Source organism: Charadrius vociferus, unplaced genomic scaffold, assembly GCF_000708025.1.
Source record: "Charadrius vociferus isolate BGI_N301 unplaced genomic scaffold, ASM70802v2 scaffold136, whole genome shotgun sequence".
Lineage (NCBI taxonomy): Eukaryota > Metazoa > Chordata > Aves > Charadriiformes > Charadriidae > Charadrius > Charadrius vociferus.
Genome location: NW_009648960.1, coordinates 407939 through 431262, shown reverse-complemented (window position 1 = coordinate 431262; position 23324 = coordinate 407939). Strand labels below are relative to the sequence as shown.

Sequence of the window (23324 nt, the reverse complement as noted above, 5' to 3'; positions counted from 1 at the left end):
ACGATGCCTGTGCAGCTAACACATTTTAGGATACTTCACATACTGTATAGTCACTATTGTAAGTAAATTTAATAGCAGCAAATTACTTAAATGAAGTGTTAATCAGGAAACAATTTCTCTCTACACCATAAGCTATTTTTAGATGTGAACTTTCTACATCAGTGGCTCTTGCTGCAGCTCAGGCTTTGGGTTGTTTGTAGAGGAGAAGAAATAAATGACTCCTGGGAGAGATTTCAGGAATAAGTTCACCTTCAGGTCACCAGCTCAAATCCAACCCAACTCAGGAGTAATTGAAACCCAAACCCACTCCTGCTCCAAAGTCAGCAAGAACTGAGTCAGCTTCTAAAAGGCACAGGGACTTGGTCAGTGGCTGATTTACAGGACTGCTGGCCCTTATGACATTGCCACAATATGCTACCAACTATTAGATAAAGTTGGAACTGAGCAAGTCCACAAGTTTCCCTTTTCTGAAGTACTTCCAATTGAGACACATCAACAGAATGATGTTCACTGCCATGTAAATTTAATTTAAATTTAAGTTACTTAGCATCATTCAACAACTTTAAGATAACACAAAAGTAACATAACTTCAGATTAAAGGGAACAAACTTCTGTTTCCCCCCACTCAGAGGTTCCTACCAAGTTAGCATACAAGTACAAGCCCCCTTCATAATGCCACAGTTAAAGATCTGTTATTTAAAGCCTTCATATAACAAAACCAAAACCATCCCCTACCCCTCTGCATTGCCTTGGAGAAGCAGCCACATGGAACCCCAGTTCTTATGGGATAAACCCCAAATTGCACCTCCAAGAACCCAAGAAAGCCCAGAAATCAGCTTTCACTTTTACAGTGTCATAGCAAAACTTCTAGGGAGAGAAAAATCAACCTTTTTCCAGGCAAGGTGTCTGGCTTTGCAACAGCATAAGTAGTCTTACCTTCTACTTATCCGCCTGTTTTCTGACAAGAGTACAGAAAATACTCTTTTTACCCACTGCTGTTTCACTTCCAGTTTGGTTACCGTCCTACCGTGACTATACACATCAAGTGAAAAGTCTTTTTCCCAGCTCTTGTGCCCATGTGTAAATGAAGCAGGAAAGAGTCGTCCTGGGTTTTGTTTTTGGTTTTTATTTTTCATAAATTCTCATACAGGTCTTTATTTTTTTTCACATCTCTGAAATGGAAACACTCAAGAAGGACTGGAACTTGGCTTTTGTTGTTAAAATGATTATTTCCCAGAGATATCTGCTTCCAGATGTTTGGGGTGTAAACACATTTACAGATTGGGACAGCTGTCACAGAGATGGTTATTATATGTGTGTTTATCAAACAGTCTTTAAAACCAGAAAAACAATCTTGTTCAGACAAGGAGGAGTGCCACAAATCACAACTAAATTCAGTGGGCTAGGAATGACATATTTTTAAACTTTTCCTTCTGCATGTGATATCTACGTCAATTTGATCCAACAGACAAAACTTTCACTCACTGCTTGGCTATTATAAATCATATTACCCAATAACTGAATACACTCCTCTTGAATTCAGGACAAGATCTCCATAATTTGCCCAAGTACTTCAATTGTTCTTATAGCAATGGTATGGGAAACACCTTGGGAAAGATCTTTACCTGGCTTAAGCATGCAGGAGAAAGACACTGAACGTGTGTGATGCAAGCGATCACTTAGGTCCAAGAAGGTCTTTACAGGGAAGGTGATGAGAAGGTGGTAGAGTTCAAGCTGCCCTATTGCCTCACAGACGGCAGCAGGGATTAGAAGAGAGGTTGAATGAAGTTTTGAGCTCTCTTATGGACGAAGTGTTATGTCTTCTAGCAGCAAGCACTGCCTTGCAGAGACACAAGGCACCAGTGATCACCTCTGCAGAAATCAAGTGAGAGCTAGGAGATAAAAGCTATCCCTGAAAGGGTCTCTTGTGAGGTGACTGCTCCCGCTCCCTGAGCCTGACCCAAGCTATCCCAAGTCTGCCCACACACTATCCCTGACACCTGCGCCGACGGGTACCAATCTCTGAGACAGCATCCTCACGGCATGTATTTTGCAACCCACCAGTTGACAGACAAGAGGCTTTACCTTTGGCTCCTTATCAGACCAGATGACGTGCTGGCATCTGCCCAAAATACAAGAAATTCCACTAAGAGACAGAGAAAACTATCTGTTGGGCACTCATGAAAGAATGAATTTAAAACACAGAATCACAGAGTTGGAAAGGACCTTGAAGATCATTAATTACAATCCCCCTGCCCTGGCCAGGGACACCTATAACGTATCAGTTAGAGGCAATCAAACAGACATCAAGTACATATATTTATTGGCAAAGTTGGCACTGAAATCCATATTTAAGGGGCACCTTCTGAACAGTGTTTAATAATAGACCACTGATGACTTCAAATGTATAGCACTATTTGACAACAAAAAATGCATTGACTTTTTGGGTTTTTTTGATATTTGAATGAAAGTAAGTTCAGACATTTCAAGGAATACAAGTTAGCGGACAATAGATAATCTCATAGAATCATAGAATGGTTTAGGTTGGAAAGGACCTTGAAGATCATAGAGTTCCAACCTCCCTGCCATGGGCAGGGACACCTCCCACTAGACCAGGTTGCCCAAGGCCACGTCCAGCCTGGCCTTGAACACCTCCAGGGATGGGGCCTCAACAACCTCTCTGGGCAACCTGTTCCAGTGCCTTACCACCCTCAAAGTGAAAAACTTCTTCCTCATGTTTAATCTAAACCTGCACTCTTCCAGTTTAAAGCCATTCCCCCTCGTCCTATCACTACATGTCCTAGTAAAAAGTCCTTCCCCAGCTCTCCTGTAGGCCCCCTTTACGTACTGGAAGGTGGCAATAAGATCTCCCCAGAGCCTTCTCTTCTCCAGGCTGAACAGCCCCAACTCTCTCAGCCTCTCCTCATAGGAGAGGGGCTCCAGCCCTCGGATCATCCTCGTGGCCCTCTTCTGGATGTGCTCCAGCAGGTCCATGTGCTTCTTATGTTGGGGACTCCAGAGCTGGATGCAATACTGCAGGTGGGGTCTCACGAGAATGGAGTAGAGGGGCAGAATCACCTCCCTTGCCCTGCTGGCCGCACTTCTTTTGATGCAGCCCAAGACATGGTTGGCCTTCTAAGCTGTGATTGCACACTGCTGGCTCATGCTGAACTTCTGGTCAATCAGCACTCCCAGGTCCTTCTCTTCAGGTTCCTCAGGTGGTCTCGCACTTGATCTTCACCTACAGTGGGCGGTTCTTCACTTTCCCAATCCTCACCTTTACATTTTGCATCATGGGCAGTGTGGCTGCAGTCCTTGCCAGTGAAAACTGAGGCAAAAAAGTCATTGAGTACCTCAACTCTGTCTCTGTCCTGGGTAACCAGCTCTTGTGTTTCCTTCCGGAGAGGGACCACATCTTCCCCAGTCTTTCTTTTCTCGCTGACATACTTAAAGAAGGATTTTATTTTTTTTTTTGTCTTGATGTCCCTGGCCAGATGTAGTTCTATCTGGGCTTTAGCTTGTCTAACCCAATCCCTGCCTGCTCAAACGATTCCTCTGTATTCCTACCAGGCTACTCGCCCCTGTTTCCACTCCCTATAGGCCTCCCTTTTCCTTTTGGTCATGTCCAGGAGCTCTTTGTTCATCCATGCAGGCCTCCTGGCTTTTCTGCCTGCCTTATTCTTTGTAGGGATGCATTGCCCCTGAGCTTGGAGGAGGCGGTCCTTGAATATTAACCAACTTTCTTGGGCCCCTCTTCCCTCCAGTGCTTCATCCCACGGCACCATACCAAGCAGCTTCTTCAAGAGGCCAAAGTCAGCTCTCCCAAAGTCCAGGGTGGTCAGCCTGCTGCGCGCTTTCCTCACTGCCTAGAGGATCTCGAACTCAACCATTTCATGGTCACTACAGCCCAGGCTGCCCTTGAGTTTGACACTGTCTATCAGTCCCTCCTTGTTGATAAGGACAAGGTCCAGCATTGCTCCTCTCCTCGTTGGCTCCTCAACCACTTGGAGAAGGAAGTCCTCAATGCAATCCAAGAACCGCCAGGATTGCCTATGCCTGGCTGTGTTACCCTTCCAACAGATGTCAGGGTGGTTGAAGTCACCCATGAGGACCAGGGTCTGTGACTGTGATGCCACCCCTATCTGTCTATAGAGGGCTTCATCCACTTGTCCTTATTGGTCGGGTAGCCTGTAGCAGACCCTCACTGTAATGTCCCCTGCTCCTGATTTCCCTTTAATCCTGACCCATAGGCTCTCAGTTGGCTCTTTATCCATCCCTAGGCTGAGCTCCATGCATTCCAGCTGCTTGTTAACATATAAGGCAACACCACCTCCTTGTTTCCCTTGCCTGTCTCTCCTGAAGAGCCTGTAGCCTTCCACGGCAACACTCCAGTCATAGGATTCATCCCACCAAGTTTTCGCAATACCAATGAGATTGTAGCCTTGGAGGCACGCACACATCTAAAGCTCCTCCTGTTTGTTCCCCATGCTCTGTGCATTTGCATCTCAGCCGAGAAATGCTTTTAGCGGGTCTGTGCTATCGCCATGTATAAGCAAAGACTATGAATTCTATTTCCAGGGGCATTCTTAAACGTGACATTTTAATTCAGCAGCAGTATTCTTTTAATATATTAGCCTTTTCACTAAACTGTACACAATTACATAACAGCAGAAGGAAAATTAGTCTGTTCCTGATCACATCAAACAATTACGTTAAATACTGTCCTCACTTCTAAGCATGGAGAATATCACTCCAGGTACCAAGCCCGCACTGGCAAAAAGCACAGAAGAACAGAAAACACCACTATTTCGGGGAAGAGGTAACATGCGAAGCACTAAGAATGTAGTGTATTTGCATGCCTAAAAATAAAAATAGCAAGTGCTGATTCTTTCTGTGCTTGGTCCAAACCTCCTCCATACAGCAGGTCCGCCTAAAAATAAAAATAGCAAGTGCTGATACTTTGTGCTTGGTCCAAACCTCCATACAGCAGGTCCATGTATAGAAACCTCCCAATGAAAAAGACAATTTCAGCCTCACGATCCATTTTAAAGCATTGCTCAAGATGAAGACAACATTTTGCCAGCACTAACGACTGAGAAAAAAAGCTCTGAGACAGCACCACAGACTGCAAGGGATAATTTCAAAATGTTTTTGGTTGCCTGATAGACAACTGCAGAGAAACTAAAAGTCCCCTCGGCACTCCAGAAGCTGAGTGCAAAGTCCCTCCGGGTCTCCCATCCAACAGAAGCTGTGACTCTCTACCTAAAAACCACTGTCAATATACTTGACTCCATGAAAGTTCAGACTAACAAGCCAGGCACAGCTTCTGACAGTATCTTTTTAAAAAATATTAGGGGAGTATTATTATTGTAAAATCACTCTCTGCAATGCAGCTCTTCAGCCTTACCTAAAAACAAGGGTATAAAGAGTGATGTATGGACTGATGCACAGCTGAGCTGCTGACAGTTATCTCCCAAATCCAGTCTGTCCTACTACAATATTTTATTTATTTTTTTTTAAGTAATACTTTACTGGTGAGCAGTTCCTTCTTTTGTTTGTTTTTAACTGAGTGTTTGGATCAATTGGCTTTCTAGAAACGCTCCTCTGTCCTGCTGCTGCTGGTCATTCTGTCTGGTAACGCAATAACCAAACAGACCTCAAATGCCGCCTTTACGTAAGAACGATTCAGTGAAGGCAGGTTCTTCAGAAGAAACAAATTCTGTGCAGAAAAACCTCAAAGAAGAGATATCATGGTTGATAATGCACTGAATGTACAAACTTGAATTTCAGAAGCAATGGCTGCAAGGGAAAATACCATAGCGGGTCTGAAACTACTCACTGCATGTGCCGCTGAACTAATGAAATACACTCTTACAGAGATGTGTCCATCTTCAGTGACCCTCCTCTCACACCAAAACCTTAGCCAACCCCCTTCTATATCTCTGACACCCAAAGTGAGCACCAGAGAGCTGGTAGGGAGGCATGAACAGGCTGGCTGGCTGCCATGAAGAGCATAAAGCTGTTCAGTCCAGCCTGTCTTCACCTGCTCCCCCCAGCAAGTTATGAAGATGCTTCAAAACTGTTATGCTTCCAGCCAGCTATAGGGGTAACATAATTAAGACATCAAACCTAGCTTGATGTATGGGAAGAGCGCCATGCAAAGATAAGCAGGTCAAGAACTTGCTTAAAATTAAAGAAGAATCAGTGTTCCAGCAGCATGAGAGGGGAAATGAAGGTATTCAAGTGGGTAATGATAGAGAAATCAGGTAAAACTTCCCTTGGATACAACTCTTTTATACATTAGGAGGGCATTAATTATTTTAAGACTTAACCACAGTAGATTTCTTGAGCTGTGCTAACCAGACACCAACAACAGAAAAGTCATTTCAGTATTTCTAAGCAACAGGATAAAGAGACCAAGAGAGAGGACAGAATCTCCAACTGTTCCCACCATATTATTTGAAAAATGCTATCTAAAAGCAGAGCTGTTTTCCAGCATTTGCACTTTCTAGCATAATTAACTTTTCTCTTTTAAAACAACTGCTGTGCAACAAAACCTTAGGCTAGGCAGGAAACACACAGTGGCTACCACCACTGCCAGAGAGAGCCGTCTACTGTACAGTTTTGTGTAAAGAAAGCATGACATGTGCAAAGAGTCCTGAAACAAAATGAAATGTGCAATATTTAAGTCATGTACAAGTTGTTCCCCTCTGACCTGGAAATCTAAGCATATGCCAAAACATGTAAATTCCATGCTATAAATTTTATATTAGTGTGTATCTCTGAATATGTTTTCAGAAACATACTTCTCTGGAGCAATCAAGTAATTTTTGCCTGTGTTCAGATGTCTTCAAAGCAGAAGTCTCTTACTTAAATGTCTTAGCACTGGTTTATTGACTCAGTTCAGCACTTTTCTTCCTTAAATTATGGAATACGTTGAAAAGCAAAAACACTTCCTGCACCCAGTCATCTAAATTAAATAGCAAAACCAAACCAACCATGAATAATTTTCTCCTACGAACTCTTCCAGTGACAATGTCAGCTCTGTGCCTCTCGAGGGGTAGATTACAACTTGAAAAAGAGTTTGATAAACACAATGGCTTCAGACATTTCAGGTCCCCAACCAAACTAATATAACATGCCACACAAGATGTCCAAGGATGTCTGCTCAGTGGCACCACTGTAAAGCCAAAAGACTTTTTGTTTTCCTTTTTTAAACATTCAACTCAACAAGCAGCATCTGCAGTTGGAAGGAAAATCCTTCTCCCTCGTCCCCTAATACAGGGGAATGTGCATCACAAAAATGCAGGGAATTACATCTTGACTGGAAGCGTAAGACAACTGTTACTATCCAAGAGAAGGCCCTTGAATAGCAGGGTGACTGAGTTCCTTCCTGCGGTGGCTCATCCTACCTGTGTAGTGTGTATTGCACAGGAACAAAAGTGTGTTTGAATGGTTTTGTTGACACATGCTGCAAGTGTCTACTTTAATCATAAATGCAAAAGGCACTTTATGGACGTTATCTCAAACATGCTGACAAAACTTCCATACCAACACTTTACCAACATTATGAGTTTTGTGTAAGCTGTGCACTTTACAAGATAAATTGTCTTCGATGTTTTTCCTTAATGCAATTTTTTAAATCCACTTAGCTGTGTGGACAACTACTCCTCCAGTGAACAATAAAATTCTTTGTTTAGAGCTCACAAGGAGCTATAAACTACTTCCATAAATGAACTAAAATAGCTTTCTACAGAAGAATCTTTTGTTGGAAAGTCCAAAATTATCTATCCTTCTAAAGGTGGAAAGAAGTGCTGTGGAACCCACCAGGAAGCCACAAAGCGTGCTTTAAAATTATACTTCTCCTGTTTTTCCAAAGTATTAGACCTAACAGATCAGTTGTAAGGCAGCATCAATTCTTCACATATGTTAATTTCTGTGAAATTATGTAGGGCTTTGGCAAGTATAAGGTAACAAATACAAAAAGATAGATGTTGAAGGTCACTCAGAAACTTAGAATCTCTCATGGAGGACAGATCAGCAGTTAGGGCTTAAAAAGTTACACATCGGTGGTTATTTGGATTTGTAAATTATTAATAGCTGTTATCCTCATCTCAGTAGTACATGACAATTGCCTACAGACACTGGAAATGCAGTCTTTCCCTTTTTTCCCTAGCACGGTATTCTCTTACCTGAATTTGGCGAGATGTGTAAACTGCTCATATCCTTGGAGAGGCCGTTTGTTTTGGGACTGGAAATGGGTGCACAAGCTGATGTAGCTCGGGGTGGCCTCTTCCCGGGGACTTTCACAGTGGTTCTCAGCAAGTCGATTTCTTTCCCATGAACGTTCTGCATATAGTCCTGGTAAGAGGAAAAGAAAAACAAACCCCAAACCCAATATCAAACAGGTAGTTCTGTAAGCAACAGAACTAATGAAACCTGGTTTCATAAGACTTTTGCCCTACATTATCTGCCAGCACTCACTATATGGTTTTTCCCTTCCTTCCATTTTCTTGGTAATTCCTTCCACACTTTTTGCTACAAATACTCCCCAAAGCCTGGAGTTTTCTAATACATCTTCCAACTACCAGTTGGGTAAGAGGCAATTCACAATGTGGCTGGTTCTGAGCCACATGTAGGAGTTCACCAGCTAGCAGGTCCCAAACAGAAGGAGAAGACAAGGCTGACAGTCCCTCATGAGCACACTTACTTGTGTCTCCTCTCTGCTGACTTTTTATGCACTTACCTCTTTCTCCCTCAAATTTGGCTGAAATTGGTCAGCAGGCACAAAAGTTATGAAAGGCTACTGACTGGCAAGGTTTCTGCAATTACAACATTGATGCCTTAGAACGCGATCCTTCCTCCAGACACAGAAAATGTCACAGAAGGAAAAAGAATATGCAAATGGTGTCTGATTAGAATAAACACACTAAAAGCTGGAAGTCAGAAGTGGAAAAGGCTTTTCCTAATTCTTGTTTGGAAAGCCCACAAAGAGGAAATAAGCAAACCCAGTCAGCCGTGGAAAGACAGTGAGTGGTCAACTGACTGGAGCCAAGCCACCACTTCCTGAGAAAGCCATGAGAAATTCTTCAAACTGCAAATAGCTTCTGGAAAAACAGGCTCTTGAGATTCTGCTTTCCAGCTTCAAAGGCATTCCCTAGATTGTCTGTGGGTGTCTTCAGATGAAAACAGAAAAGCAAATAGACATGGGTGTCTTTATCAGAGGGCAAATAACAATTCATTAAAAGTGAGACAGACACTGAGGCTGCAATCCTGGGATATATCAGAAGAGATATTCCAGTAGAGATGGTGAATGTTAAAGCCAGTACACAGATGTTGTCATCTCCTGGTACACGTGGCTGTATTTACTCATGTTCCAGAAGAAAATAATTGAAACAAACTATGAGGACACTATAAGAAACAAACAGACTCTATTTTACAAGAAGACACGCAAGGTGGGTAGCAGAGGATAGCAAAGTAAAGAGTGAAGAAGAGGTAAGAGCACTCCACAAAAATATATCTGGGTATAAGTACCCCAAGAGGAAAACAACAATTTGAACTAAAGATTGGGAAAGATCTGGGCTTAAGCTCTTGAGTTAAGCTGGAAACCAAGGGAATGGTATTCTTGATCAATCTTCTATGCGGAGCAGCTGGGGCACAAAATCTAATTCCTTTTCAGATAGAACTTGATCAACTTAGAGAGGCGTGGGTGATACTGTGGACGTCTGCATGAGCAAAGACTGCCAGCAAAGACATAACCCCCAGTTGCCCAGGTGTCCAGGGCAAGGTTTAGCCAGATTACAAGGTGTTATATGAAAGATTACCGATATTTAACTAGGTTGGTTCCAAACCTGCAGCGTACAGACCTATACACCAACAGAGCATTAATTTTACAAGTAAATACAGGAATGCACAAAAAGTGTACCTGATGTCTACGTGACTGCTGTCACAATATGGGGAGCAATCAGCTCCCTCAAAAATCCTTCCACCTTTGACAGTTTTTACAATACAAATTATATATTCCGCTCAAAACACAAGAATGTACTGCTGGACCAGCATTCATTTCTTCACAGCTAACGTTAATCTGTGATAAAACCCCAAAACTAAGCCATCAAACCAGCTTATTTTTCCCTAGCTGTTTGAGAATTATTAAGAGTAAAAAGGGGGGGTCTGAACAATTCATGGGGTGAGGACACAGAGCTCTGCTGCAAAAAGAAACAAAGGCGATCCATTAATAAAAATTCATTCACTAGGCGTTAGATAGAAATGAACAAAACAGTTTCATCCATAAATTATCAAGTTGGCATAACTTGTTCAGTGTCAGTTCTTCACAAATTAAAATACAATAAGCAGAACATAATTGAGCATTTATTGCTTATGGGCTCCAAAATGAAGCTTAATCAGAGTGACTAAACCTCAGCGTGTACTCTTTTTAATAGACACGTTTTGTTTAATGTACATCAACCAGTGTACTCCCATTTAAATCTGAGAAGGAGGTGTTTATTCCAAATTCTTCAGATGAATAGCGTGTACAATTTCCCTGCTACCTTGCCAACTTGTGAGATATGACAGGGCATTATTGAAACCCTTTTAATTGACAGTAAACCAGGCTTAGGTGAGCTATAAACCATTCAAGAGAGAGTAAGTGAATGTTGGCAAACAAGAAATAAATGCTCTGTAGCCATACCGTTATTATATGAAAGTGCCCAAACACAACAGATGCCACATAGGTATTAATGTCAGCTTAAATATTTATAGGGATATATCAAATGTAAATAATAAAGCCTCTTTTCATTGTGTGCAAGATGCACAGCGATAATCTCTGCATTTCCCCGAGGAGGAGAAGCAAGCACCAAGTTTCCAGTCGGCGGAGCATCCGCCCCCACGCACGCTCCTTCAGATCTGCACTTGGGGAATAAAAGTTAAAACTACAAAATAATGTCGCAGCTTCAGAAGTGCAATGGAGGGTTTGATCAGATTAGAACAGATGAGGGTCTTGCTGTCATCTGGAATATGCTGTGTTAAAGAGAAGACAGCAAGTCTGATTTTGATATGCAAATGTTACAGATATAACTCCCCTAGATGTTAGTTGTAGAAAATGCTGATCCAAGAAAAAAGGGGGAAAAAACCCTTTAACAAGGCATGAGGGTAATTCAAAGCCAAGTACTTTTAAACAGCACTTAACAAGTCCCTAGAGCCCACTCAACAGTGGGCCACCCCAGAAGTGCCATCTTCTGCCCCTCAACAGCTTGAAAAAGTAGTAATTGCAAATCCATTTGCATTTTTCTTCTCAACTTGTCCATGTTCATCATTCAGCAACGCAGGGGAGGAAAAAAAAAAAAGCACGCAGCAAAGGGAAGGGAACCCTCCCCAAACGTGAGGATAACAGGGGAAGCCAGCCCCCCAGTCCCCTGCACGCCTGCGCTTGCACCTTCGCCATCACTTGTTTTTTACATTTCACTCCTAATTATGTTGCATCTATTGCCATACACTTAATTAGCTGCATTAATGTGATTTCTTTTCACATAGTCAAGCAATTAAGAGCTATGATTGAGTTTCATTCAATTAGCCTCAACAAACATGCTAATTGATGTCCCAGATGCAAATGAGGTGCAATGAGAGAAACCTGCTAGCAATTGAGAGTTGTGGCGGGGAGACCCACAGCTCTCAGCTTGCTGACAGCAGCACAGCTTAACATGGCTCCCACCTTCTGCGGAGCTGCCTTCGGAGCGGGGGGTGGAGTGGGGGGAGACAAGCCATTAGTGCCTCAGTTGTCCCAAACAGATCCCTACAGGAATAACGGGCAGTGCTGAATCAAATCAACATCGTCTCCAATCCTCACGACAACGGCTGGTATAAGCCGGAGAAGCATAGAGTTTTCCTGCAGCCGGGTAGGCATTACAGACCCCGTGAACGCCACAGTTTCTTCAGCTAAGGACTATAAAAGGTCTCCATCTCATCTCCGAGCTCATGAAATACCACACAGGCAATGGCCTGCAGTTACCAGTAACTGGCAACTTAATCTTAGTCAGCTGTGGGGCAATGCTGCCTCTTCAAGTTACAGCCAGAACGCATCAATCAATCAATAATCCCTAAAATACGCTTGCTATATTGATTCTCATTGCTTTTCATCCTGAGGTTACCGTTAGCGGTTTGCTCAAATATAGTGCCGCTGAGGTGTTAATTTGACTACTCAAGGCCATTGACCATTATCTAGAGGACTAAATAAACTGTTAAAATATCAGCGAAACTCATAAAAGCTACATTGACTGAAGATGACACAAAATATTATTTGACAGCACCACAAAATGAATTGCCTGCAGTAAGAAAGAAAAGATGTGCCATGACACAGAATAATGTAAAGTAAGATTACTTTAGTTCTGCTCTTAATACAGCTCTCTGTTTACAACAGCAGAAATTAATTTAACCAATTAACTGAACAGAAGCCTTTCAGACATGCAAATTGAGCAAACGGGTATGATGTTGTTTTCTAAATAGGCCTACCAAAAAGGAACACTGCTAATTTGGGGGGCCCCTTTTGTTTTCAATGCCAGCAGTTGTTAAACTTGCTGCCATATATGACAACGGCTTCTGATTACCCTCAAAGCCAGAGAAGACAGTCCACCAAGGGCCACAAGCCTACTTTCTCCTAGCCGAGAAGAGACTGAAGACAACAGTCACATATCTTTTCTTCCACAGCCATGCTTAGTGCTGTTGCTGTCTGTTTGGCCTCCTTTTCAGGGGAGGAGGGAAACATGGGTCAGATTGAGGGAAAGGCAGAAGAAAGCGCTGGCTGCTGCTTCCATGAAGCTGCGACTCCAACTCACATCATTCAAATCTACCACAGTTATCGCAGACACTTCACTGAAGGACCACAGAGTATGTGGCAGCCTGGTTCCTCCCTAGAATAATCCTTAAATTCAAGACATAGCTCAGTTATGTAACACTGTGGATATCAAAAACATTATGCAGTTTGAGGATTTTCAAGTGTCTCTCGTATTAGAGACTGCCATCTTTGTCACACACAAAGAAATGCCTTTCTGCTACCTAGGTTGTATTTAAAGAACACAGTATTTTTCATTATCAGTGTATTAAGCAAGAAAACGTGTATGAATGCTGAGTTACTGAATATAATACTTACTAGTTAGCACCATGAGAGCTAAATCCCTCATACTTTTCTGTATAGCTGCCTGCATGCAAATCCCTCTGTCCTTAAGGTAGGTATTTTCCTCTTGATTTGCACAATTGCAAAATATTTTCCAAGGTAACAGAAAACACGCCCATGAAGAATGAGAGCTGAACCACCGTACTCAGCCAGGTTTCTGCCGCACTGAAGCACCCGAGCGGGCAGGTTCTGGCAGCCTGCCTGCGCAGGCAAGTTCGGTTCTGCTTGGCAGCAACAGAAGACGGAATCGAACTTCTTCTGATTGAACTTGCTTTGGACTGTACTTCTGTCTCGGGATTGTAGTGAAAAGGCTAGCACTGCAACCTCGTCTTCTCCGCCAAGAAACCTCACCAAGGAGGCAGAAGGACCAAGTTGTAGAACGCAACAATTATGGCCTCCTGTGGCTGGGCTCAGTTGGACTGTGGATAGAGGTACCTTGCACAGAAATTCCCTTCACTGGAGTTATATTTTTTTTACATCGTGGCACTCTGTGAATGGAACTCAAAGATCACATCAAAGCCCCTCATTTCAGGATTGCTATGTGTCGTAACGTTAACATACAAAAAAACCCCAAACCCTGCCATCTTTCTCCTAGAAAGCCTCCCCACGTGTTTCTTCCCCCGTGTACCTGTCTGACTGCCACCCTTTTCCAACGCACGACATACCGAACAAGACAGACTCTGGGAGAACAATGCCTTTCCATGTCTTTAACAGTACACACATACAAATGTCACACTTTTTCTCATTTTTAGCTATTAAAGTCTCTCAGAAACAGCCTGTTTTTCCAACACTAGGGACCAGTTCAGGACCAGGATCCTTCCCGGATCTACCTGTGGTTTACACTGAGCTTCCAAGAAAAACATCTTCATTTTGTGCCAGTTTTTCCCCACTGTTCAGTCAGACAAAACACTCCTAAGGTTTAATTTACTGAGGCTGAGATAGTGTTTCCTGATCTGAGGTGAAATAAAAATTATTACAGAAAAGAAAGTTTACGGTTGCACCTCTGGATGACATTTTGAAGACTGGCTGGGCGGCATATTTTTTGAAACACAATTCCAATTTTGTGAGCTGACCTACTAGACCTACAAAACCTATTGTTCACCTTCAGCAACAACTGCTTCCGAAAAACAAAACCCAATCCCCTTCCCCCCAAACCAGACCAAAACCCCCAAACCCTCGTCAGACTGGTAAATGGAGCCTTGACTTTTGTGCCTCTGCATGGCAGTCAGACATTTTTATTGCAAAACGCCGTCTGGAAAAGATGCAAAACAAAATTGCTAAACTGCAAAAAGAAGAAAAGGGGGGGAGGAAAAAAAAAAAACCCCACCAAAACAAAAGGCCCCCTTCCCTTTGCTTATTGAGTTCAAAGGCATAACATGCAGCACCCTGCAGCAAATGGGAAGCTACACTAATTTTAAAGCCATAAAACGCTATAAAGTGCCCTGCGGGGCAGGACTACACTGAAGCTAGTTGCACCTAAATAAGACATGGTTCATTTACTTCGCAGCTTAGCCTAATGTAATCATCAGCGGATTTCTAGCCTAGAGTTGTAACAGGCAAATAGCCGATACTGCGGAGGCGACACTCCCAGCCATTGAGGGGCCTCAGCTAGATTGCTGTTGATTAGAAAATTTTTCAGTTTTGACAAGCACTTAATGAACATAAATCGCTCTTTGATTGGTTTCCATTTGGGGCCACAGGCACACCTAAGAAGAAACAAGTCTCCAACTCCTCTCCCCCCCCTTCCCGGGAAGGACCTCAGCAACAAACCTACCATCAGGTTATGAGCCACAGTGGAATATATTCATCAAATGTTCCTGTTAAATTAGCCATCCTCCCCTCTCGCATATAAATACGGGCATAATATCATTCGGGTTCATAATATATAGTTAATCTTAAGAAAAGCAATGAAATGTTATTTTCTGAGGAGAACATAGGAATGAAAATGCATTCCGGAAAACACTGATCACCCTAAAGCGCTCTGTCCTGACAAAAAGAAGGTCATCTCAAATCTGTTTTATTCACATTGGGAATCAAGAAGATTAAATTTCAGTAATAAAAAGCATTGACTGTATCTATACTATGGTGTTAATCAGTTCGATCAGTGTTGCAGGGGCAGGAGAGGAAGTTAGAGCAACACTTTCAATACAAAAGCAGTTTCACAAAATGTTGGGTTTTTAAAATGGATCACTCGTTTTCATAAAATTTTCAGAAAATTCTTCCATCTGCCTTCACTTCTCATTCAGACTTTGTAACAAGAACTGCTGTAAAAGACAAATCAGAGTTTTACCATCCTGAGTAATTTATGAAGCATTTATACCCACAGCAGTTAGCTCTGCTGGACAGGAAGCTCTAATTTTATAAAACCCAGTGATTAATTAATAGCTCGGCTTTTGCCATTTAAATTGCAACTCATTCTGATACTAAAAACTTTCCCTGCCTTTTTGAAGAGGGAGTAGACATGACACTGAAATGTGCGTTTGCCACTCCTTGCTACATACTGCAAGTCTGCACAGTTCTGCAATAGCAGTATTGTGTTTGTCACAATATCCTATGCTAATGATGTGATAAATCTTGTCATGCCCTCCGAAATGAATAGACTTGAAACAAAAAAAATGCTTCAAGTTCGCCTTGTTTGTGCATTTGGTGACCTGTGAGTAAGTGATTGTAAGTAGTTACTGTGGACAATCTTCTCCTTCCCCATCAACCGGGATTACATATTTGAGGAGTATTTCACGGGGTGCCTTGCTGACCATCAGTAACTACAGTCTGATTTTGCACTAAGCAGAACAGATACAATGGCACTTTCTAACAAGAATATTTGTAGTTTGAAAAGCCACAAAGCCAGGGGGTGGAAAATAATTTGCCTTGACAGCAATCCGAAATGACAGATCTCACTTAAGGCCTGCAAACACATTTTAGCTTCTATTTTCCCCATCTGTCTTTAAGTTTTTCTCCCAAACTGATCTTCACCCCATTACATCTTTAAGATAATAAAGAAGTTTTCCAGGAAGCTATGAAGTGAATGAGTGATCTCTACAGCTATACCACTTTATATAAGCCTCTTTTGCTTTTAAAACATCACAGGTTGTATTTTTTGTTTGGTATCTTTACCAAAAAAAAGTTACAGCAGCATGATTAGCACTTATTTTTTCCATAAAGGCTGGTTATCCTCTAGCTATTCCTAGAAGCAAATTCACAGTGAAACATGCTAGAATTAAGAAAGGAAAGCTCTGGGAAATTTAAGTCAATAATGTTAGAAAGGAGAATGTTGCTCCGAACATGGCTTCAATGAAAAGGCTTCCAGAAAAAGTGATGGTTGTGGTGAGTGGAAAAAATACAGCATCAAATCATCAGCTGTAATAAGCAATTATTATACACATACCTAACTGTTCCTATCATTCAGTTTTTCTATCTTAACCAATTTTGTAGGCATATTAATGGCTGTAATAACTATAATAAAAACATAACACATGCTTTAGACAGATTTATCTTTATCACTACTCAAAATATATCCTCCTTTTTGCTCTGTAAGATTTGCTTTGCTCACTAGTCTTTCAGGAGGCAGAGATACACCTTATGTGAAAAAGCAACATATGCATATCCTTTTGTCAGCTGAATACATATTTATCGAGGCCTGATTTTAGTTGTTCATAAGAAAGGCCAGCTAGAAAGGCTTGCAGAGCCAGCCAATATCCAGCTTTACATTCCTTTGGAGGAAAATCAGGGATTAAAAAAAAAAAAGGGCATATACCATGGTATTTTTGAAATATATAAGAGCATGAATATTTCTATAAAAGCAACACAAACAACACACTTTGGAGCTATTAAACAGCCTGAGGTAACACAACCCTGAAAATAAGGCTGAACCAAAACGATGTCTGTAAGCAGTTACTCGAACATGATGGGGAGCGTTGCTCCCTTGGCTAGAGCAATACCCAGCTCTGCTGCCAGACAGCCTCGCTGCTGACGGGCCACGCACAAAAACAGCACGGAGCCCAGCTAGCATGGTGTTCTCTTAAAAATGAGGAGAGAGAGAGAATACTTTATGTGCAAGCAGGCTTTCCATTTTCAAATTATTCCAGAAAATAGTAAGAACTAGTTACAGTAAAAAATTTCAACTGCAGCTCTAATGCAAACGCTGCATATTAAGGGACTTGAGAAAAATGCATGGATCTGCAACACTTCCAGATACCAATATACAGGGCATTTTCAACAGCTCTCCATCTCTCACCAAGTCTGCTTTTCCTGTAGGAAACAGCCAAGCAAGAAAACTCAACTGAAAGCCCCGTCCCCCATCCCAAGTCTTGAAGAGCTATAAAGCCCGTGAATTCGGCCTGTTTTGTAGAGATGGTGTGTCCATATAATAGATCGTTGATGCTCCTGCACATAGTTTAGCCTAGTGTTGGATATGACTCCTTACCAGGCTGAAAGTTTGCACTTTTTTAAAGAAAGTTTTTTTGAGGACAGAACAACATTGCTAACGCTCCCTTTGAGCTAGCTCCCGCAGGCTGCTCACCCAGTCAGCACTATTTTTAAGGAAGAGTTTTGAAACTGTGGCTACTGTCAGATGAATTGAGCAAACCAGCTGAATCCACACACTTCTCAAGGAGATAAAAATAAGCTCCCCCTCCCTCAATCACTGCTACAATCCTACATACCTCAACACAGGTTATCAAACCAGATCAGTGAGGATGGGAGGCAAGGTTAAAGAGCTGCAATACTGACCTCAGCAAGCAAAAATCAACCTTGTTGTGTAGGTACATGGGATTTACAAACCTTGTGTGTTTGAGATGGGCATCAGACCTTCCTTATCATGTATTTAAGAAGCTGTTCTTCCCCCATAACGTGCCACAGCACTGTGCTTTTATTTGAAATCAAATCTAGAACAGGTTAAATATAAAAGAAGAAAAAAGTGCCCTTCCCTGAAAAGCTGTTTTCAGCTCTTTTTTTTCCTTCTTTTCATGAATGAGGGGCAGTGATGATGATGGGGGTACAAGAACAGACGATGGACATTGACAGCTAAAGCTTTGTCATCTACTGACTTGTGGCATGATGGTAACCCTCTGGCAGACAGACAGTGGTGAAACATCACCGCTTATTCATCAGGACAAGGCTTAGATAAAGAAGCAGAATGTAATGCTGCCCAGCAGGTATCCTGGTGAATACATTTTGGGAGCCCTCGCACATGGCATCCTGCCATTAAAAGCCAAGAGATGCCTAGACAAATTCCCCTGGGTCCCTTTGGGGAGGCTGACATTGAATTTGTCGGCCAGAATTTTAGTCATCCACTCAACGGCTATACTCCAGAAACGTAAGATGAATAGGTAGCTATGGTGAACTTTGAAGCCTGCAGGTCAAAGTTCTCTCTCATTATCCCCACCGTTTTCTATTGGCATAGCTCCTCAGCATCCCAAGGGACAGGAAGGTTTGAGGCTCTTGAAAAAACTGACATGACCAAGTCAGAAAACAGTAGGGTGCTTATGTACATATATTTTTCTTTCCCCATTTTTCTCTGCCCCCACTTTCTTGAAAAGAAGGAATATGAATTTAGCTATTGTGTCAAACGTCAACCTGGTGGCATTAGTAGTTACTCATTTAGCTGGGACAATACAGCAGTCATTTCAACATGCTGCCCTGCCAAATAGTGCTGACCCTTACAGGGCTACCTGCTTTGTAAGAAAGGTACTAATTTGATTTTCACTCCCCACCCCAAAACCTTTCATTTTGTGGCCAACCCTTTTCAAGGAGGATGACAGTACTGATTTCTGCAATACGGACGCATTCTCTGTATTAAAAACACTGCTTTCATGTCTGAGCTGTCACCGAACATGTCTGACAGACAACTGATACACTTCTTGCCAAATCTCAAGCAGCATTTAATACAGTGCTTACTACTATCACCCATTAAATATTAAATAGGTTCTTCCAATGCAAGTGTTGTGTTCCGACCCAAACCGCCATCTGGAAAGACCAAATTATCTTCTAAATTCATTACTTCTTGCCACCACTAGAGGCCAGTCCACCTTTCGCTTCACAGAATTACAACTGAAAAATTTTGTATAACCAAAATGACCTGCATAATTGAGATAACCCAAATCTAACTAACAGGTCAGATTAGAGCCAGGCTTTTTACAAGTTTAGGATACTGATTTAGATGGTTAACAAAAGTTCTTTTCTTCAATGCTATTTAACGGGACGGTTGGTAGGAATAAGGTCCTTATTTTTCAAAGGAATGTAAGAAATTATCCCGAACAGCACTGCAAACACAGTATCAAAAATGCGTTGGTTTCTTTGGCTTGCTGTGAAAAAAGCAACAAGCAGTTACAGATAAACAAAAACTAGCAAAACCAAACCAGAAACACATTATCAGAATCCTCTGTGGAGGAAAACCCATTCACTTGGCAATACCCAAGAGGAAATTCTGACTTACTCCTTTCCTGCCTACAAAGTTATGCACAAACTATGCTGGGAGTGCAGTTGACATAAAATATCTTGCCCTGCCTCTTTCTCTCACTGTGATTTCAACAGGGCAGAGAAGATGCTACTCACATACTATTGCCTGATGGATGAAGAATGCTCTGCAGGGTGTATTAACAATGGTTAATTGACAATAAATAGTCCATTGACAGTATGGAAACGTACTGCAGAAGTAGTGCAGTGATTCTTTGAAGGCTGAAGGCAATAGAAATAAGGCATTAAACTAGCATAATTTGTAAGAGAAATCACATCATAGTGAGATTTTAACACGAATGAGCAGAACCCTAGACACTCCTAGAGAGCAGATTCAGTAAAGGTGTCTCAAGAAGCCCGGGAATGAGTATGACATTTTTCCCAGTAGCTTCTTATCAGCTGGGAGCTGAGTATGGTCTCTCACCACCACCTACCCACATAGAGGGAAAAGAAGTATGTTACAAACCTCTCCGATCTAAGCAAGGAGGTCTGAGCAAATGGAAATAAGGAGCCGTGTACCTTTTTCTTGGGGGTGGGGGGGCACGGTGGGGGATAGAGGGAAACAATTACAGGGTAGTAATTACTTCTTCTTTAAATGGATTCTCTCTAATCTCCAATGGATTTACCTCTAATCTCAAAGTAATTACCTCTAATCTCAATGGATTCTCACTCTAGGGGAGACTAAGCAGCTCCAGGGAAGCCTACAGAGGAGGAGTGATCTATTGTCTGCAACAGGCAATGAAAAACTAATACGTGCACAGAAACGGCCAGGAACAATAGAGCACTTCCACATAGCGAGGAAGGGACTTGGGCGCGGACAATGGCAGCTTGCCTCCTCCTTGCTTGATGACCCAGAGTTAGCCAACAAAATCTGCGGGAAACTCATGTGGGAGCTCCATGGGGGCTGCCTGAAAGGCATGCGGGATCCATGCTTCCCTTCTATAAGCAATACCAATATATAATTCAGGTATTTCAGAAGTACTTCACAGCAGAATTCCCCAAACTAAAGGCACTAAGAACGGCCAAAGAAGACAGATAGACTTGTACAGTTTCACAAAAAGGAACAGTGAAAACCTTGCTCCAGAACACAAGGGCTGAGGGACAAGATTTCTGATGGAAAGCAGCAATGCCTTGAAGCTAGTTGTCATCTAAGTTACGAAATAATTTTTAAAAGATAGGGTCGTAACATCAGAAACTATAGCAAAGCATTATTATGGCAGGATCTGAGACTATGAAATCTTGTGTCAAGCCAGACAAAGTGCAAATATTCAGCAGACAGGGAACAGCAAGTTGATGTAAGCACAGCATGAGTGTGGCCATGCTCCTTCAACATCACCCATCTTAAGCAGAAGTTTCCTGCCAGATCCACGTGCAGGTCTTTAAGCCCCAGAATATATCTACAGAAATGCATCTGATGGAAACTTTGATTTTTCACTCCTTAATGAAAACTTGCCCAGGAGCTCAAAGTGACATCAACAGATTTAGAAACAACTGGCCCTAAAATGTTACAACTGGCCACCCTCTGATTTTCATATGGGATATCATGAGAAAATGTAAGACCAGATACGATTCCAAAGATCTTGGTTAGGATCATACCATGTTTTTTTGTATTTTACTGTTGCCTGTACCAAGCGAAAGAGCTGGGAATAACCTTGGAGTTTCAAGATCTCCATATTGGCTCTGTCCTTTGAAGAGCTCCAACAAGTCTCACCTTTCCTCCTGCTGGCATGGCTGGGGCAGATAGGGTAGGCTAGTTCTGGGTCTGATCACTGTGCTTCTACCCCCAAAACCATACCGAGGGATTGAGCTACACACACTGAGAAGGACAGACAAGATCCTTTGGCAGAGACAAAAATCGATGCCTTAATATGACAAAGTTTCATGGCACATATTTTAATAGCTATACCATTTTCAAAAGGCTGTTCAGAATTACCTCTGAATAAACCATAACTACTGCACACTGACAAATACCAGGAACTTTCCTCATTCTTTACTACATCTAGGACGCTTTTTTTATAAGATCTCTGTTGCTTTTTAATTCTAGGATCAACAAGAATTCCATAAAAGCACCCCCCCAAAAGAAAAGCTTAAACCATTTCAGCTGCCTCTTGGGATGCAAGGGAACCCCTGTTCCAGGGAATTCAAAGGAACTTCACTGTACTCATACACTTGCACCTGGGAATTTTATTTCCAATTATGCCTTTTTGAGAGGGAGAGGAATGAAGAGAGAGAGAGAGAGAGAGGAGTTTCTTGACCAAAGAGGGCTCAACAAAAACACATCAGGACAAACTCGCCAACACTGCTTTATCAGGGGCTGATGTTGCTGAACACACAGAGGGCACAGTGTACTTACATGTAAACTAGGATGGTAGGTCAGCACACCGTTGTCACACAACGTCACGTATTTCTTCTTCCACTCTTTATTCAATGACTTGCCACTTCGCTTTAGCAGCATACCCTGGTAGAGGAAAAAAGAAAAAAGGTTAAATAGTCTTTTGCCAATGCACAATTCTTTAAGACACAGAAAGAGATAAATATAATTGCCAACATTTTTAGATATACTTTCTCCTGCAAGTTACGCATTTTTCCCTGCTTCTCCGATGATGCACATTTTCTCCATCAGCAGCTTCAGTGCTTGCAATTTAGGAGGAAATCTCCAAGTGTGGCTTTCATAAAACAAGTCACGTAAACAGAAAAGACTGTATCAGCACTGGCTTTGTCTACGAGGTAGAGAAAACCCTTTCGTACTGAATTCCATGCCTCAGGAAAGCACATATTAATGTGACATACAATAAGGTTACCCATACACTCCTAGTTGATAAAGACACCGTACTCATTGCATTTCCCAGCCCTCTAAAATAAATTAAGAACCCCGGGTTGAGTGAGAATCCTACTGTGTGGCTTGTGGTCCCTTCAGCATGTTCCTGGGGATTCCTTGTTGTCCAAACTCAGCCTCTCCACAAGCAGGGAAGAGTATATGTTTACATTCTCATTCCCTTTTCAGTAAGATGACACTGGAATGGAAATCCTCCTAGCTATTCATTCCAGCAAAAGAGACACCAAGGGCAAGAGCAGCAAAATGGAAACAGGACAAATACAAAGTTTTTCCAATAAATTCTGGATAATTTAATGAAAGAGGTGTGATCAGAGAAGAAAGGAGATGAGCAAGGTGAATCACCTTTCCACAAATTGTATTCAACCTAAACATCAGTGACGAATGCTAACAATCAACAGTTGAGATAAAAACTCATCATTGTGTTTAAATGGACAAGGACTACTGCTGCATATTAACCTGTTCTCAGCTTAAAATCAGAAAGTCACTTAGAAAAGCAAAATGTAACATGCTGTAGCACACTGAAGATGGTAAATCAAGCCATGCTTTAGCAACGCATATCCCTGGGAAATTTTAACTTACAAAACCAAGTCGGAAGGCAGCTCCTAATGAATTCACACAGCACTTTGGTTATTGAAAGTCTTACTGAAACATCCCAGTGGAGACACCATGTACAGTATCTACCACCGGGACTCACTAGTTCCACAGATCAAGTTCAGATAAAAGCAGACACTTAAATTCATTTCAATTAATCATAACAGGAAACAAAACCAATACAAACTTTAGTTCTCTAATCCTCATGAGTTTTTCCATTCTCATTTTCCATTGAACTTAAAAAAAAAAAAAAGGGGGGGGGGGGGGGAACAAAAAAAA

The 23324-nt window shown here is 41.9% G+C and overlaps 1 protein-coding gene across 1 annotated transcript in view; it reads right to left on the bottom strand.

The window, feature by feature from the left end:
• AGAP1 (ArfGAP with GTPase domain, ankyrin repeat and PH domain 1) overlaps positions 1-23324 on the bottom strand; it is a 264182-nt gene that overhangs the window by 118952 nt on the left and 121906 nt on the right. The window contains exons 9-10 of the mRNA XM_009887562.1: positions 21972-22076; positions 8193-8361 (exon numbers count right to left, since the gene is read on the bottom strand). Coding sequence (XP_009885864.1) covers positions 8193-8361; positions 21972-22076 — 274 coding nt within the window. The remainder of the gene's footprint in view (positions 1-8192; positions 8362-21971; positions 22077-23324) is intronic.